The sequence below is a fragment of the Pocillopora verrucosa genome, chromosome 12 (assembly GCF_036669915.1).
Source record: "Pocillopora verrucosa isolate sample1 chromosome 12, ASM3666991v2, whole genome shotgun sequence".
In the NCBI taxonomy this organism is placed as follows: Eukaryota; Metazoa; Cnidaria; class Anthozoa; order Scleractinia; family Pocilloporidae; genus Pocillopora; species Pocillopora verrucosa.
This window is the reverse complement of record NC_089323.1, coordinates 16,089,164-16,108,667: the sequence shown is the minus strand read 5'-3', so window position 1 is coordinate 16,108,667 and position 19,504 is coordinate 16,089,164. Positions and strand designations below refer to the sequence as shown.

The window sequence follows — 19,504 nt, the reverse complement described above, 5'->3', positions numbered from 1 at the left end:
ACGTATAGAGAACAGTATGGAGAATATGCATACTTAATGTTAGGGCGTATAGGCTTTAAAAAATTGCCATTCGAGGTAGGAAAAATATGTAAAGACAGAGGATATCAGTCAATCAATTCCTTAAATTTGGTTTTTTCTTGTCTTTTTGAGACACGGCCATGTTGGTATGTTGAGAGTAATCTCGTATGTAAAACCAACGCGATGGATCAGGTGGGCAAAGAACGATGGGAAGTCCCTAACTATGCTGGTCTAGAGCCAGAACCACGTATCGTGTTAAAAATTTCTTAGCCTTGTGTCTTTCAAGCGACTCCGCTTTGGTATTTTGTTTTATATTTGCGCGCGACGTCTTTTGAAACCTGGACAATGGAAACTGACGAGGACACTGGACGTATTTTTGTTGTTTGTATTTCGGAATCGGTTTTAATTTCTGAGCCTTTTGTTACCCCTTTGTTTGGGAATTTAAGAAGTCCTTATTTAAGCTAAATATTGTGCATAATTTAATAAGTTCAACGGAGTTGGACTCTAGCCTATTGGTGTGAATTGATGTTTTTTTACCATCGCTTGACCGTGGGAGGTCTGGTACGAGACAATAAAGAGTGGGAGCACGCCGACAGCTGGCCGAATTGGGGAGACAAATAATAAAATTCTTGATGATCGATCAATTTGTTTAATGTATAAATTTTTTTTCGAACAAGATATTCTTCGGGTTAATAAATTTCATGGTTTCATTTATTTTTTATCTTCTCAGTACCGGCAACCTGCAGACCAAGGAGACACATGCTCAAGAAATATTAAAAACAAAAAACAAAAAAACAGCAATTACTGATTGTTTTTTTCCATTTCTGTTCTGGCCTTGAGTTCCCTTTCCGCCACGTAATATCAAATCACTCATCCAAAATAACAGCGCTCAAGTTCCTGACTTCTATTACACCCGGCCCACAATATAATGCCTTTATTGTTTATTAGGTATCGTTTGCACAATTTGTTCTGATCAGGAAGTTCGAATTCTAGTTTTTGTGTATTTCACTCATCTTGAGTTGAACATCAAAAGACACCTTCCCTTTGGGTAGTGTTCCATATACCACGAAGGCAGCCTCTTCATATTGCTGTTTAAACTTTTCTTCTTCTTCGCTCATTCTTTGATATATTTCTAACATCTCATTGGTGACAAAACGAAGCTGGATCTTTCGACTGGATTTTTCTTGAGATTTTTTGGTCCCTTTTTGCTCCCTGCCCTCTTTAAACAATCCTGGCTTGTCCAGATCCTCTGTCGTACTATAATCCATCATTGATGCTAACTCGAAGAAAATGAGTTTGATTCTAGAGAGCAAAAAACTCTGTTCTACGTCTCTTTGAGGATGAGAAGAAACTCAGTGGTCAAAAACGTAGGTGTGTGTTACTTTCGTCACCTGGGCTACCATTTGAGTTTACATATTTTTTGTGACGTCACTGAACGTCATCATCAAAACGGCGTCATACCAATAACTAAAGAAGTGGATTTTACGTTGTCTTCGTTCTTTTATGAGTTGCGCTTGCAAGTTCATTTGCCTTGGTCATTGGAATTGATAGTTGCTATAAAAAAATCAATTTGAGAACAAAGAGGCTTGAGTCCAAACTCCGTAGGAAATATGTATGAAACATATTAAATGAACCACAACATTTGGCTAAAATAAAAGCTACGAAACGTCTTAAAATTCTAAACAAAGGGGTAACAAATTTGCGCGAACGAAAGCACAAAAGTACCAACTAAACTCAGAGAAAACAAACAACAAAAGTACGCGAAAAATGTCCTGGTCAGTTCTCCAATGTCAAGTTTAGAGTTCTTTGATTGGCTAATTTGTGAAATTACGCGCAGCACGTGAATACAGAAAGAATACGAGGAGGGGGAGGCAGAAAAAAAAATTGTAATTCTCTACATTCTCCCGTTTGGCCGTTTAGTACCATGTAAACGTTTTCACTCTCGAAGAACCTTTTTGATGACGGCATAACCTTGTTGTTATTATGATTCCTGAAACGACCATCAAACTCAGCATGACTTGCGATCATCGGCCTTTTCCGTTACCTCAAGACCACCGTAATGACGTCATGACCTGAGAGGAACCATTTCTTTGACGTCATAATCTTATGTCGTTGCTATGGTTCCTGAAACGAACATTAAATTTAGCATGACCTGCGATCGTCGAACCTCTAATGACGTCATATTGAGAAGAACCATTTCTTTGCGACATAATACTATGTTGTTGTTATGGTTCCATAAACGAACATCAACTTGGCATGAATTGCGATCATCGACCTTTTTTGTGAACGCGGGACCCCTCTAATGACGTCATCATTTGAAGAAAGAAAAAAAAAAAGCTTCCAACGACGTCAAAGCTCCAAGTCGTAACTTCTACCGTTACTTGGCAACGAAACAAAACAAAAACAACGTTGTCATGGGAATAAACTTTCCTTAACTAAAGCAAATTTAGTTATGGTTATTGCTATTCATACAGTTCCCAAAAGTGACATGGGGAAGACAACATTAACTACAGTTCGTACTCTTTTGAATATATAAAATTCTCAGACTACTAACTGGAACTTTTGTAAATTGTTTACTATGACCCAAGACCAGGAAGTTGTTTCCAGTATTATGACAAAACAATGTCTACGACAAATTATTTTCTATTTCGATGTTCACTGAAAAAAAAAAAAAAAATCAGTCAATAAGCCTCTTCCTATGCCCCATATTCAAATTCAGTAGGCCTGGATTGAAATAATGTAGTCTTCCAGGACTTTTAAAGTTTTCCTTCTACCTTCGACGAAAAAAAAAAACACGCACACACGCGCTAAAACAGACCGGATAGTGATTACAACGATGATGATAAAGTTCTCGATACCAGAAAGGTTGAATTTACTAGCGCATTAGATCATATCCACATGTATTTTGCGCTATATAAGTAATAAATTATTATTTCCAGTTGGGACAACTCAGCATTGTAACGCTCGCATTAAAAAGGACCTGCTCGTAAGATATCGAAACTGGGTTAAGATCTGGCAGCTTTTCGACAGCCTGATATTTACATTTTAACGTAAGAGTAGACATAAAGAGCTACCGAGCATTACCAAGAAACGCAAAAGAATTGAGAAAAAAAAATACAAAATCTGCTATTGTATTCATTATCGACGACCGGGTGACGTTTCTGTTGGTCCAGTACTATCCATCATCATTCTCCTATTCCTGCGAATCTTGTTTGACTGTGATATTAACTCTATGCCAAGCGTTGGACAACACTCCTCGTAAGTTCCAAATGGGAGCAACACTGTCGGGTTGTGAGTTGTAGGACGAGTCTACAGCTTTGACACAGATCTGCAGGGCGTCCTTCCCTTCTGGTAGGGGTAGAGTGGCATTCCACAGTTTCCAGGCCCACGCTCGATGAAGCTTGTCCTCTCCATCTAGGTTAGCAACGTGCCATGTTTTACCGCCATCCAGCGACACGTCTACTCGAACAACGCCTTTACCTCCGCCACTCCATGCATACCCTTTGAGTGAGATTTCTCCGTCATTCGCCGAGACGACGGCGCCTTCTGCTGGTTCACAGATGGCTGAGGTAACAGGCAACTCCTGAATGGCGGGTGCAGACTTAAAGTCGACGGTATCCCAGTCAACTGTCGGGGAGAATCCTTTGTAATCATTCTGCTGCCAATGGCTCGAGCTTTCTTCTTTACTGGATACAATCTTCCTCAACCATTTTACGTTACGGGCACCCACAACCCCCGGTGCTACAAGTCGTACGGGGAAGCCGTGATCCCTGGGAATAGGAACCCCGTTCATTTCGTAAGCTACAAGTACGTCTCTTTCTGAAGAAAGCGCACTGTCCACGGGTATAGAGGCCCCATAGGTAGAGCCGGTTATGTCATGATCAGCTCCTTCAAATTGAATGTGTTGTACCCCATTTTTCTGAACAGATGCTTCATCGACTCCCGCGTACCTAAAAATAGCGACCAAAACGAAGGAAAATTATAATGCGATGAACAGTTAATATTTATTCAACGAAGTGGAGTTGCTCGAAGGTAAAAAGACTGGGGTCCTCATTAGGAAAATTGTAGTAACTAGAGATTCAAAATTGGGAAGAATTGCAGTTTAAATGTAGTTTTATGTGCCCAAAGTGACTAAGATGGGATCTATAATCGGTCACAGAATAGGCTATGATAGGGAAGATGTTCTGAGAGGCCAGGAGCACATACCATGCAATTATTGACCCAGGTACCCCCTCCCCCTGAGGTCTACCATCACGCTACCGCGTCTCCTATCCGTCTGATGTTGAAGTGAGTAATTGTTCTCGAGACTCGCGTCCTCCCACGCGAGCACAATTTTCTAAAGAACTCTTCATGACATAATACCTCAATACATCTTTCAAGAGAACACCTGTCCACTCAGCAGTGCTAATAGCTGCTGCTCCCCAGTTAAGGCCTTTCACCAGTTTAATCCGATTCATTTCACTTCTTCTGTTCCCTGCACATTGCATTGTTGCAGTTACTCTACGCTTCGGAAACTTGGTCTTTAAGTCCTAAAAAAAATCAGAACACTGTTTTAATTGATCAAAAAAAAGAAACAAGCCTGCAGAACTACTTTAACCCCTTTAAAACTTAAGAGAGACTAGCATCTAATTTCTCCCTACAGTAATATTGCTGAATCATTCACTTAGATAATGAGAATAAAGGAAATGATCATCAACCTAATAAGCTTTGATTGTTAAACAAATTCTCCTTGTCAGTAAAAAAGAAAATGTACTGAGAAGAGTATGGAGAATGTGGATACTGATGTTAGGGTGTAAAGAGCTAAGACAATTTTTTCCACTCCAGGGTAAAAAAAAAATTGTAACATGGGGTATACATAGGATATCCCAGTAAAGAGAGGAGGGGTGGTGGGGGAAGGTTTCAGATAAGGTGGAGAGAAGTCCCACAACAGCATCTTCTCTGTATTTAAGGGCTTGCTATGTTGATAATAACAGGGAAGGGTCAGATCTCTATATCCTCCACAACTTGTTTCTTTTTTACCAACTGAAGGCAGTTGATTGTACGGCATGGAAAGAGCTGCTATCAGTGAGCTAAAGGAAGATGCAATGCTCTCAGGTGGGGTGAGTGCTGTGTGTCATCCCAAAGAAAGGCTGCAAAGGACACTAAAGTCAAGTGGACACACATGGAAAAGCACTCTTGGTGACTTTCTACAGAGTACTGGATTCCCTTAACAAATTTTCCTGTTTTCCAATGTCAACCAGAGGGAGAAGGTGACACTGCATCAAAACTTATTCAAGGCACCCCTTCATTTTCTTGTTGGGTTACTGTTTTAAGTCGTGTTGTGGAAACTGATCGCTGAATTAATTTGCAAATTACCTCAAGAGAGAGCATCACAGGTTTAATTCCTTCACCAGTAATCTCTAACTCATACTTGGTTTCATCAATGTCTGGAACTGGAAGATGATTGCGAATGAAAAAGATCTCATTAGGGGTAATGAGATTGTCTGACAGGAGCTGCAAAGGTGGCTCAGCATTGAAAGGTTTCTTAGTGTTGACCTTCAAGGCAGGATGACGAGGTGGATCAGTTATGTAAGGATCCTAAAAATACACAGTGATGTAATTATCAGTTATCTGCATGCACACATAAATAGGCCAACTGCAGCAATTAAAAATTCACCTTAGAACCACAGAATTAAGCACAAGTGTCTGGATAATATGCTATAGGGTTTTCCTGTTTTTTTCCATGTGGGGAAATTCTAGGTTTTTCACTTTTCATATTAACCACTGTCCAGACTGATGCATTTCAGGAAGTTGGAAAATGAAAAACACTACAAAATCTACTTTTCACTCATTTGGTGAAGTGATCCCTTAAACTCTGAATTTTGGATTGTTTGTACAATATTCAGCCAAAAACAGGGTCTGGTAGAGATTCATGGTCAATCCCCTATGCTCATCAGCAGGAGTGAAGATGGCTTAATACATACAATATTATATTACTTAACAACTGGGAAAAAAGTATGAAGCTTCTTTGACATGGGCTGTGTTAAATTCAAGTTCATACTATGATCAATATATCCTTCCACATATTTTCTACATACTTTGATATCTACAGCTTCAATAGAGCTTTCATCTTTGGACAAAGAACCAATGCGATATTCTGCCAAAAGTTCCAACACATGTTCATTATTGTGCACGGCATAAAGAGCCCAGAATGGTTCCAGAGCTCCACCAGCAGCTAAGATTATCTTTTCTGACCCTCCAGGATGGTTAGCAACAAAGTCTGTAATATCATACACGTTTCCTTTGTAAGTCACCCAGATTCCTTTTTCATGGCTGTTGTGTTGAGAAACCTCTTCTGTAGAATAAACAGGATCCTTGTCCTGTGATGGTTGACCAAGGGACTTTGCTGCTTCTTTAGCTTGAGAAATCTGTGGAAAAAATATGTAAAGATTTATGCCAGAATGCCCATGTCACAAAATAAAATGACCCTGCTAAGTCTCGCAACTCCATCTCTTCAAAGCATATCCAGTGCTAACTTCTAAGCCACTGCAGAGTTGTCATCAGAAAATGTAAGAAATTTATGATTTGAACTGAGTACTTGACTGAGTTGATTATAAAGAGGGCAAGTTCCCAATACAAGAAACTGTGGTGCTGCATTGGTAGGAGAGTACAACAAGGTGATTTGGTATTATTAATTGAGCTGACAACCTGAATTGGCCACCATTAACCTTTTAACGCCCAGATCACATCCTCCTTACTGTCGACCATACAATTCTTACAATGTTAGTTTGGAGAATTCAGTATTAGATCAACTAAGTATTCCCAAATTGATATTTTTCTTTATTCTCATCACTTATCTGGTTGATATTGTATTGATCTTGTAAGGACAAATTCTGTCTCGGTCACTCATGGGAGTTAAAGGGTTAAGAGTTTAAGATGTGACATTTAGGGCATTAGCCCTTCATCTGAGTGAATGAGTTGAATTATGCTTGTGTAGCAAGCATAGCTTGTTGCAAAGCAACAGGTCTTTTCTGGATGGTCTGGGGAGAATCTCACCCTGGTAAATATGAAATTTGAAACTCTCCGAGATGTTATTTCAAGCATTCTGGGATATATTAATATGTAATTTTTTTTAGGTAGATATCATGATAGAACCAGTTAAAAATACTAGGTTTGTGTCTTCAATCACAATTTACAACGTAGCCAGAGCAAAATGGTCCAACAGCCAGCAGGTTTCCATTACTAGCTTCTTATGACAACACTACACTGCAGCTCCCTGATTTTATTATCATAAAAATTATTGTTGTACCAGTAATGATTAACCATTACCAGTATAACAATTTTTATAATAATGATTATGTTATTGATTTTTATTAAGCCAATAATCATAGTCTATCCACCTTTTGTTTATTGAGGATGAGTCCAACTCCAGTCAGAGTCCCTACCAAGGTACCAATGGCTGAATAGTATCGAGATCTTGTCAAGTATACTGCATTAGAACTTATCTTTCTCTTAGGTTGTGTTACATTTGTTCTCAACCAACCACTGACAATAAGAGATAAAAATAACATGAATCAGAGTATGTCCAGCTGTTAAGAAAAAATCAGGAAAGAGCACAGAAGTGCAAGTATGAACTTGGGCCAAGCAGCTTCTCCAGCCAAAGCTTAACTTGGTTTCCATTATTTAAAGTGACAAGGAATATTACTTCTTCCCCTTCTGCCCCTCAAATATCGCCAGTACCCAGTTTAATCCTTTAACTCCCAGAGGTGATTAACATAAAACTTCTCCCTTCAATATCCATACATTCTTCAGCAAACAGGTGATGAGAATATTCAAACTTATCAGGTAGAAGCTGCTATCTTGATCTAGCACCAAGTTCTCATAACTTATTTACAAGGAAATGTGTAGCAGCTACAGGGAGAATTAACAATCAGATCTGGGGAGTTACAGGGTTAACTCCTGGGTGAAAAGAGCCAAAGTGAAAAAGTGTATCTTGCCCAAAAACTCACAACACAATGATTCAGCCAGATATTTATTCACAAAGTGAATAGATATTTATTCACAAAGTGTTGGGAAAATCATTTTCCCAACACTTTGCCAACAACCATTTAATTTTCAAAATCATTGGTGTAAATGGGCACTGTAAAAGTAAAATATCCTGCATTAGAACACAGGGTAGTTATCACAGTGGTGAGCAACAAAGTTTTGATTATTTGATTTGAAAAAATATTGCTTAGGGTTAGGGAATTTACCTGGAACTTCTAGGACATAGAAATATCTCCTTCAAACGGCTACATGATGTTGATCTTTGTTGGAATAGTGACATGGTAACTGAGGTCCTGACTGGTGACTGAAGAAGATAATTCACTTAACCCTTTACACTCCATCATCAGTGTGAATATTCTCTATACTGTTCTCTGTACACTTTGTTATGTACTGACAAGGAAAATTTGTTTAACAATCAAGAGCTCTTTTTTAATGGGTGCTCATTTCCATTTTGTTTTGTTTTTTTTAATTGATTTCAACATATATTTGGTTGGTTTCTGTCCCTCTTTAGTTTTTCATACCTAAGATGAGCAATTTGGGCAGCTATTAACGTGTGGTTACACAGTGAGTCAACCAAACTTGGGCTATATGTGTGTTTTGGCCGAACAAAGAAGATAGTCGGTAAAGAAAAAAAAATTACTACAAGCTTCTAGTTCCTTATCGACTTTCACTTCGTAAAGTACAACTTCCTCTGTTTCCAAACTACCCACAATGCTTCACTTGGTACGTTGTTTGACTCCTGATTAAAATTATGCAATGGCAAGTGCCATTCATTTAATAAATACTCCCCAACCGCAATAAATAGTCAACAAACTAAACAACACACACCCTAAAAGCTTTGTTTGAAGTACATAGACTTCAATTAGAACAACGTAAAGAGACAAAATTTACGATCGAGTCATTTTCAACCGTCAGACGTCGAGTCACGTGGCATGAATTGCATCGATATTCTTATCCTTCGTTCCAAAATAAAATGAAAACGGTTGAACCTTCCAAAAAGGGGCGCATCAAATAATCGGAAACGTAAAATACATAATTACGTTCCATTTTGGCTAAGAATTCAAGTTATATTTTTCTCTTCATTGACGCACGCGGACGTACTTGAATGAAAACTTTGATGATCATTAATGTCATGGAAAACTGAAGGTGCTTATGAAAAGGAGTTAACAAAAAAAAACAAAAAAAAGTCAAAACCTGCGATGAAAATAGGCCTGACACTTACCTGAACAAAGAGTCAAAGCTTGACTAATCTGTCTGGTTGAAACTACAGTTGTGAGTTCACAGGTTACCAAGCTCACGTCTCAAAAAAAAAAAGCAAACATTAATTCGTGAAAGTCACACAACGCGTGACGCTTTCACGAATTTTAATTCCGCAACATTAATACAAAACTCTACAACACAAACACAAACTTAAAACAGAATAAAAAAAATCCGCAACATTAATACAAAACTCTACAACGTAGACACAAACTTAAAACAGAATCACAAAATCCGCAACACTAACACAAAACTCTACAACACAAACTTAAAACAGAAATACAATATCCGGAACACTAACACAAAACTCTACAACACGAACACAAACTTAAGTTTTGTAGAGTTTTGTGTTAGTGTTGCGGATTTTGTGATTCTGTTCTAAGTATATATTTGTGTTGTAGAGTTTTGTGTTAGTGTTGCGGACTTTGTGATTCTGTTTTAAGTTTGCGTTTGTGTTTAAGGTTTTGTAACTCTGTTCTGTTCTTACAGGCCAATGTACCTTTCTCTCAGGACGTGATCTTGGGATACCTGTGGTAACGCAAGCTGGAAACGCATTAAAAGTCAAACATATATCCCATCAGCCAATGGGAAATGACAGGAAGTGAGCGAATGCCACGTATCTTTGAAGCCGGCAGTGTTGTGATCAGATGCAATCCTCAGTACGAATTTTAATATCGGCATGCTTCCATTAACCAGCAAAGACGGTTTTAAAAGTGACGATTTCAAACCAGGAGTGAAGCTTAAATCGCGTTTGTTTGAATGGATAAAGTACGATGATCTGAAAGCGCTTTTGTTGTCGTCGATTGCACTGAAATCGATAACCATGTGTTCATCCATGTTAACTCTTTCGCGTAATATATCTATTTAGGGCCATACTCTCAAGCGAGGGCTCGAGAAATCTGTTCTTCTTCCTTCTTCTTAACCTATCGTTTGCGTTTGTGGAATTGACCTACGGGATATGGACGAATAGGTGAGCGATTTCTCAAGTATCCTTCTGTTATGGATTCGAATTTTATTATTATTTTTATTATTATTATCCATTGAAGTTTACGATGAATGTTTATCTTTCTTTCAGTCTTGGTCTGATCTCAGATTCATTTCATATGTTCTTCGATTGTACTGCACTCTTGGCGGGGCTCATAGCATCAGTGATCGCAAAATGGGGAAAAAATGAAAGATTTTCCTATGGGTAATTAGCTCTGTTAATGTACTTTTAATTCAAATCTTACTGTTACTAATGGTGCAACAATATAATTTTCCAGTTTTGTGTTGTTTAATTTTTTTCCACATTTTTATACAGAAGCAGTTGTCTTTTGTGTGACTATTTTTTATTGTAATTAATGGTGAGGCAAAAAGTACAGTGTGATAATTTATTTATGATTGGGCCAGAAACACAGGACATTGAAAATAGAAAATGGAACAAAAGGACAACAAAGATTAAAAAGCATGAGGAGGGAAGAGGAGGGGGAGGGTTGGGGTTTATATTCAATTATGGTTTACTCAGTGGAAATCAACTTTAAGCACTCACAGGGTATAATAAATTATGGACCATGTAGGGAGGGCAATCTTACATTGCACAGTACTTGTGACATACATCTGGAAATCAGAGGGGTTGCTTAGCAGCACAGAGTTTTTTGTAAAACATACAATACATTTGCTGTTACAAGGGTCACTGAGTAAATGAATTACCAGAAAAAAGCAGTAAATTCCATCTTCAATATAAAGCCTTTGTTGTCTTTGTTTGGTTTCATTCAAGCTCTGATTTATGCAATTTTATTAGTTTAAAATTATTACCTTCATCCTACAGTAAGATTGATGATTTTTTTTTATAAGTAAGGTTTGTAATAGAACTGGTGAAGCAGTTTAGAGGAACAGAAATTGCATTTAAAACAGCCTCTCTCTCTCTCTCTCCTCCCTCTCTCTTACTTATGTTACTGTATTGTGAGCCCTCTGAGTTGCCCTTGAGGGAAACCAGTGCTTGCTGTATAAATAAGTTCTTTGATTCAGTGTCATTTTGTCAATGGTGTTCCTGCCAGAGTATCCTTTATCGCATCATGAAGCTGAACATGTGTAGTCTTGGTATTATTCAGCATATAAGAGAAGTATTTGATTGACAGCCAGTATAGAGAGTAAGGGACATGAGGTAAGGGTCAGGGGCAAGGGGGAAGGGGGAGGTGTAAGGTAGGACAGGGTGAGCAGTACCTTTAGTTGGGTGAGTTAGTACCTTTTGAAGCTAACCATAGTCAGTGCACCTTTTAATTTTCTCTTTGTAAAATTGATAGAATGTTGTTTTGATTCCTGTGCAATCCAGGTATGGACGAGCTGAAGTGCTGGCTGGTTTTGTGAATGGATTATTTTTGGTGTTTATTGCATTCTTTATTTTATCTGAAGCTGTAGAGGTAAATATTTCTAACCCTTTACACCTTCCCATCAACATGTATATTCTCTATACTGTTCTCTATACATTTTCAAAGGTGGTGATGAGGAGAATTTGTTCAATAATTTAAGAACTTCTTTTGTTGATGACCCTTACCTCTATTCTTCTGAATGTAATATTTGATTCAGTTGCAATATTATAAGGACAAATTAGATGATATTCACTCCAGGGGTGAAAAGTTTTACTTGATAGTAAATTAAATATAATAGGACTTTGCTATATGAAAAGGATAAGGTACATCCAATCTTAAATGATAAAACACCTGTAACATTGCATTGGTTTGTTAATTTTTAACATTAAACATATTTTTTTTTTACTTCTAGAGAGCTCTTCACCCTCCAGAGGTTAAACATGAGAGGCTGTTTGTTGTTTCAGTTCTAGGATTTTTTGTTAATCTTGTTGGTATTTTTGTCTTTCATCATGGAGGTGCAGCAGGTAAGAATGTTCTTAATGATAATGGTTTATTAAAATTATGGCCCCAATTGTAGACCTCTTGACCTATAAATATGATACTATGGCAATCAAAAAATTATGTTGTCGTGATTCAGTCACTTATGAATTGGAACTATTTTACAGTAATCTTTACAATGTATGTAAACTCTCTCAGATTATCCAGAAGTTTCCTGGGCTCAGAACTAATCACTTGGTTTCCTGAGCATCTTCAAATTTTTTTTGAGGACACAAAACTGGGAGAAATAAAGTAACTTATGGATACACTTTCATTTTAAGGTTTTGGGTTTTTGTTCAACGATGATGCTGTTATTGGGAATTTAATTAGATCATAGGGTTTGTTTGAACTTCATTTTGTGGGGAAAAGATGATGCAGTCAACAGACAATTTTTGTGAGGATAGGGTGGGTTGTTGTTGGCATACAATCTTAAAGCAAACGCCTCCAGCAAAAAGGCTGTCATCTCTTCAAAACCCATATTTTCATCACTCCTATGGGTTAACCCCTTACAACCTAAGATCATTATGCATATTCTCCATACTATTCTCAATATATTTCCTAGGTTCTAACAGGAAGAATTTGTAAAACCATCAAGAGCTTTATTAGTCACCAGCTGATCATTTCCTTTATTCTCGTGACTTAAACCTTTTATTCAGAGATGATATTGCAAGGAGAAATTAGATCCTTGTCACTCCTAGGGATTGAAGGGTCAACCCTTTACACCTAAACATCAATGTAACTGCACTTATGCGGAATCTGTGGTTGGAATTGACAACTCCGCGTCTTTATACAAACATGATCTTTAATACTCTACAACTGACGTTGGTTGAAACTAAAGAAAATAACAAACAGTTACACTAGTTACACAATATACAGCCTAAAAATAAATAATGAACAACAATACTATAAAATACTTACATTGTTACGGCCACAGAAACATTAGTCAACTGCTCTCAGCGAAAAAAAAGGAAACGGTTATATTATAAATTATGCAGGCAGCACAGAGTGACAGAAGGCGGCAACGAAATGACAAGAAAAGTGCTAATGAAACAATAAGTTTAATTACAGAGTGAAAAGCCTTAAATAAATGGACTCCAAACATGCAAAGAGAAAAAGAGAAGAAATGAAAAACCACTTAGAACTTAGAACTTACAATCAGTATCTGTATTCTCCACTCATTTCCAAGGTACATCATGACAGTGAGAGTTTGTTTAACAGTCAAGAGCCTCTTTAGTTGATGACTATTTCCTTTATTCTTGCGACCTTATGAGTGATGTAGGGGTGATGTTATAAGGAGAAATTAGATGCTGGTCACTTTTAGGGATCAAAGGATTAAATGTGATATATACATTTGTTCCCCTTCACAGGGCATGGACATTCACATGGTGGAGGGCATGGACATTCACATGGCGGAGGGCATGGACATTCACATGGCGGTGGCCATGAACATGGACACAGTCATGGCCATGGACACTCTCATGGCCATTCACATGGACACTCCCACATGAATGGTGGACATAACCATTCACATGATTCAGGTACCAAAGTGCCTGAAACACAGACTATAACTGCAAACAAATGTCTAAATTTACAAAGCACAAATCATTTTTTACAATGATATAAGTGACGGTAATAGGATTCAGTGAAGTCCAATTTGGTCTTAACCCTTTCACTCCCACAATCTAGATATTAATTCTCTGTTCCTGTCCCCCAATGCTGCTTATGATTCTAATTCTGAGAATTTGATGTTAAATCAGGCAATTTCTCCTTCAATTGCTGATATTTTCTTGTGTGTGTATGGATATTGTAAGGAGAAACTGTCCTTGTTGGTCACTCCTGGGTGTGAAAGAGGTAAATCATGAGAGTAATTTGTTATTTATGGGTATGATTATGGACAGAATTGGAAACATTGAATTAATTAATCAGTTAATTTAGAAATTGGTATCTGGAAGTGTTGAAGTCCAGTTGCCAATTAATCTTAACTATGACAACATCTGAGAAATAAACGAGCCATCAGTAAAATTTTTTCATAGGAAAAAAGACACCATTTAACTCTGTGAAATGTGCATGATCTTTGCACATGATGTGTACTGTCCAATTACTCAAGGCTTGGGATAATATAACACTGCCTAATTACTACAATGTCCAATTACATGACACATTCACTGTCCCATAAGTACTCAAATTGGGCTTGTGATAACCAATCAAGTTCACGATTTGTTACAGTTCTGATTGTGATGGTTATTATTAACTTAAAAAAATTGTTATTATTGATGAGCTTCTCCTGATGTCTCCTTTGTTTACATGCAGGTTGTTCAGACAAGGAAGGAAAAGTGGAAGTTTCCCAAAGTAAAATAATGGAAGGTAAGAGGAAGAAAATACTCAAATATGATTGGAAAAAAGAAAGGAAAAAATTAAGAAAAATTAAGACTAATTGAGTTCACCCAATTGTTCTACCACACAGCTTGAAAAACTCTTTATCACAGGAGAGAAAGTTGAAACACTCATTTTGGTTATTTTTCATATGTATTATGCTTTATAAAAATTGGTGGCATTCTTTTTACAGTTTTGCTAACTTTAAGGGTTGTTTCTTTGCAGTTTTGTGTAACAGATCTTCTTACACATGTCTGTTTTCTTAATCTGCTGGAAAATGTAGAGACAAATTGCTGTTACATGTCATAATTTATCACTTCTTGTGAACTGCTTTCAAAACAAGTTGCTGTGGTGTGTGTTATTGATGCAGCCATTAAATTTCTCCTTGTTACATGTACATAAAGGAAATTTTCACTGCAACTTAACTTGTTCCCTGTGATTTTCACCTTATCATCAGTTTGTATATTCTCCACACTGTTCTCTCCACATTTCTTGTGACACTCACAATGAGAATTTGTTTGAAAGTTGAGACCCTCTATCATTGTCAATTGTTTCTTTTATCCCTATGACTTTACTGTGCGATTCAGCAGTGATTAGGAGAAATTAGATGCTAGTCAGCAGGATTTATATCCCAGTTGTAACTGCTTTTTGCTGTCTCTTTCCCTTACTCTGACAAATGGCTAATGCTCAAAACACTGATCAGCTTTTAAAAATCTTTTTAAACCACATAAATCCCCCACCAATGCAGCACCATAGTTTCTGTAGAAAGTGACCCCCTTTATACTGTTCAATTGACTGTGTCTTGTTGTTTTTTCATACAGGAGTTTTCCTTCATGTATTAGCAGACACATTAGGAAGTGTAGGTGTAATTATATCTGCTGGACTTATATACCAGTTTGGTAAGTTGTGAAAATCTCTAACAGTGAACTGTGTCCTGATCTTTTCAAAAAAATTCTTAAGTTGCAAAAGTTTGCAAATGTCTGACTGACTTACTAATCCCCCTTTAAAACTTTATTTCCCAAGATCTGATTGTTAATTCTCCCTTCTAGTTGATGCACATTTCCTTTTGAATTGTTAGTGAGAATTTGGTGTTAGATCAAGATATCAACCTCTACCTGATAAATTGGATTATCTTACTACCTGTTTGCTTGAAGTTTTTTGGATATCATAAGGAGATAAGTTACGAGTAAATCACTTCTGAAAGTTAACCCTTAAACTCCCATGGGTAACCAAGACAGAATTTCTCCTTACAATACCAATACAATATCAACCAGATAAGTGACGAGAATAAAGAAAAATGTCAATTTGGGAATAATCAGTTGATCCCATACTAAATTCTCTGAACTAAAATTATAAGAATTGTATGGTTGACAGTGAGGAGAATCGCAAATTTGATCTGGGAGTTAAAGGGCTCATGGGTTTAGAAGGAGAGAGGTGAAGCAATGTTGCTAAATGTGGCTGAAGACAAGAGTGCTTTAAGATAAAACACATCCATTCTTTTTTGGCTAAAAAATATTGCATCTCATGATTGCCAATCAAGCATGGTTTGGGATACAAAATTAGTGTATAATTTAAGTTGGTCAATGTCTAGGAATAGGTAAATATACCCAACTTTGTATTTCGTGTGAAAGTGGTTGACAATTTTTGGTGAATATTTCATGAATCTGAAAGCTTTCCTTTCTTTCAATAGGATGGATGTTGGCTGATCCCATATGTTCCATGTTTATTTCAGTTCTTATTTTCTTCAGGTAAAAAAAAAAAGATATTTTTGTAAAAATAGTAATTTATTTGGAAATCTTCTACTGACAGTCAATCACTTCTGATGTAAGTTGCCCTGAATCACAAAATACATATATTATTTTGAACTTGACCAGTTTTCTTTTGTGTCTGCAGTGTAATCCCTCTATTGAAAGATTCTGTCGGAATATTAATGCAGAGAATCCCAGTTGGTTTGGAAAAGAATGTCCATATTGCTTACCAAAGGGTGAGTGAGAAGAAATATTTTTAAAAACTATTTTTTTGTAACATGTAAATTTGCCTTTTAAGTGAACTCATAATAAATACACTGGTTATATTCATTGATTATTTTCTTTACGTATTTCACAGGTGAATCAAATGGATGATGTGTTTAGCATTCAAGATCCTCATTTCTGGGCACTTAGCAGGTTTGAACCTCTTTTTGACATTATTGTATGTAATTTCATTCCCAAATAGGCTCTCTTGGTCAACCCTTTTACCACCAAGATATTGTAATTCTCTTTACTGTCTACTGTACAATTCTTATGTGGTTAGTTTGGAGAATTTGGCATTGGATCGACTGATAATCCCTTATTTGTACTTTCCCATATTCTCATAACTTGTGTGTTTAATATTGTACTGATGTTGAAAGGAGAAATTCTGTCTTGATCACTTATGGAGGTCAAAAGGTTTTGGCAAAGTCTTATTTAAAGTGTGGTAAGGTGGTTTAGCAGTTTTTACAAGTCTTAAAGTCTTAATTCACTTCAGTCTTTGTTGTAACAAGGAGGTTGGGGGGGGGGGGGTTCATACACCCAGGAGCCCTGCTCTCTAAAACACTCCCTCTGGAAAAGCACTGAAGGACTGAAATTTATCATTCTCTAACTGTTCTTGGGTGTGTCCCCTGCATAATTTGTTTCTCTTTGTGTGCTGATGTTCCACAATCCAATAAGAAACCAAAGTCAAATTTGAGGACACTCAAGTCCTGTTGCTCATGTTTTGTTTGTGCATGTGGTACTTTTGCATTACAAAATAAGAGTAGTTCGCACATGGCACAGAGGTACTAAGGTTATAGGGTCTCTTGGGAAGAGATTGCCATGCATTTTAATCACTGTGGAATTCTAATGAAAATAATAACTTTATTCACAATTCAAGATTATTTACAAGATACAATTGATAAAATTAACATACGAAATTTCATAAAAATTCAAAATCATGTATAATACAAAAGCATTTAGCTTGAAAATTGCTCCCCCCCCCCAAAAAAAAAAAAAAAAAAAACTTTGGATGCCTGCAGTGGCAATGTTTATTTTGCAGTCTAAGGAGTGTTCTATCTTGCTGTAAAAAGGCTTTTGTGAACCTTTCACGCTTATAATAATTCTTATCAATAAAGGGCAAAATTACTGAGCGCTGATTGGTTGAGAGAGAGGGCATTTTTTTCTTAATCAAGGGCATTTTTAGTAATCAAGAGAGGGCATGATTACCTGTTAATGATTGGCTAATCCGTTGCATTGCTAATCCGTTGCTTCCCAGATAAAAATAGACTGCGCGCGTGATTTTCCTTCGTATAAATTTTGCCCTTTATTGATAAACAAGTAATCCCATGAGACCTCGTACTATTAAGGATTAATTGCACTTGAGTTTTCAAAATTTTCCAAATTGCCCTCGTCGCGAAACTCTCGTGCAATTAATCCTTAATAGTACTTGGCCTCATGTGATTACCTATACTAATCATTAGATTAGTATGACAGTGATGAATCCTAATGGTGATACCATTCTGTTGATCTCACCTTTAGTAACGTATGGGTTGGAACTCTACGTTTGCTGGTTGCACCTACAGCTGACACGCATAAAATTCTCAGTCAGACTCATCATATCTTCATGGAGGTGAGGGGACATTTCATGATGATAATTACAAAGCACCACACAGGGCACTACCCAGTAACCACCCCACAGTACAACTATTTAACTTCTTCAGTTTGTGATCATTATCTTCGTTCTCATGACCATAATGTTTGATCTAGCAGTGATACTGTGAGGAGAAATTAGATCGTTATCATTATGGGGGGTTGATATATAAATGGTATAACTTTCAAATTTTTTTCTCCACAGCTTGGAGTGAAACAACTTTATGTACAGATTGAACACTCCTATTGAATCAAGACAGATTACCTTTTCGAACATTGCTGTTATTTTAAGAACAGATTTGAAAGCTTGCACGAAGAAAAGATGTGCCTATGGTTCATTATGCTGAACGTCTTTTGTTCTGTTATCAAATGATAATCTATCATTACACTACCAAAAAAAGAGAATGGCGAGTCTTTTTTTGTTTTTTTTTTGAGATCGAAACAAAATAGTGGAGTCAAAAATCCTCCGGTTACCAACAGAGCGTTTTTAAGTCGATTGTCGACTCAGGAAATCATAAATTCGGAAAAGGCAATGAACCAGTCAGAACTCACGTAATCTGCACCATGTGCAGAAAATTCGCAATTGATTTTTGGTCAGACACATGGTTGACTTGATTTTGGAAGTGGTTTTTGACCAATCAGATTGTAGATAAGCATCAGACATTGAAGAAAAATCTGCTCAAAGAGCTCAAGAAACGCTCTATGCTCTAGTTTGATTTGAAATGTTTCTTTTGTTTCTTCTACAGAATGACTCTTAAGAAGTGAAGTCGTTTTCGGTTAAGAAAACTCCCTTTGAACTTAAACTTTTCACTCTCTTTACTTCTTTTCGGATAAGCGTAAATGTCGAATGTCTTGACTGGGCGAATTTCTATTACAATTACAAGAGTTTATATTTTATTTTGTCGAGAAACCATAATATAAAGAAGATTAAATGTTATATTGCCTGAATGGAAAACCAAACAAGCAAAGGGGGACTTGATGGACTTGGATATCTAGAAGAAAAATTGTAAACTCACATTTCTTTGTTTGTAAATAGAAATATTCCCTATTATTCTGGTTTTTTTCTCTTTTTTTTTTGTTTTGTTTTTTTTTTTTGCGTTTTCTTTAGTAGGAAGTCGTGTGAATTTTAAGGGTCTTCATGCTAGAAGAAAATGAAGTAAATCGGTCGCAGTCTGGTGACATTAAAAGCAAACTTTTCAAACGTTTCGTGCTTGTTGTTTTTGCGTCATTCAGCATCAACGACCCTCCCCACAGCAGTTTACAGAGCGTTCTCCGACCGAGTGTCGTAAGACCAAAACTAGAGTA

At 36.9% G+C, this 19,504-nt stretch overlaps 2 protein-coding genes across 3 annotated transcripts; one reads left to right on the top strand and one right to left on the bottom strand.

The window, feature by feature from the left end:
• Positions 1-2,572: 2,572 nt before the first annotated feature.
• Positions 2,573-9,438, bottom strand: LOC131783257 (sulfite oxidase-like). The gene is made up of 7 exons (XM_066159712.1): positions 9,266-9,438; positions 8,250-8,347; positions 7,398-7,542; positions 6,096-6,425; positions 5,374-5,595; positions 4,381-4,547; positions 2,573-3,968 (listed from the first exon to the last, which is right to left on the bottom strand). Exons 2-7 carry the CDS (start codon positions 8,321-8,323, stop codon positions 3,212-3,214), a joined length of 1,695 nt encoding a protein of 564 aa, XP_066015809.1. The 5' UTR covers positions 8,324-8,347; positions 9,266-9,438; the 3' UTR covers positions 2,573-3,211.
• Positions 9,439-9,919: 481 nt separating this feature from the next.
• LOC131783185 (zinc transporter 7-B-like) lies at positions 9,920-19,400 on the top strand. 2 transcript variants are annotated; one of them, XM_066159164.1, is made up of 13 exons: positions 9,920-10,068; positions 10,169-10,270; positions 10,376-10,489; positions 11,612-11,699; positions 12,061-12,172; positions 13,577-13,723; positions 14,496-14,549; positions 15,380-15,457; positions 16,249-16,306; positions 16,452-16,542; positions 16,665-16,723; positions 18,089-18,179; positions 18,405-19,400. In XM_066159164.1, the coding sequence occupies exons 1-13, from the start codon at positions 9,980-9,982 to the stop codon at positions 18,447-18,449; spliced, it is 1,128 nt and encodes a 375-aa protein (XP_066015261.1). In that variant the 5' UTR covers positions 9,920-9,979; the 3' UTR covers positions 18,450-19,400. The 2 variants fall into 2 exon arrangements, with proteins under 2 accessions (XP_066015261.1, XP_058955907.1); XM_059099924.2 differs by having other exon boundaries at positions 13,553-13,723.
• Positions 19,401-19,504: the final 104 nt, after the last annotated feature.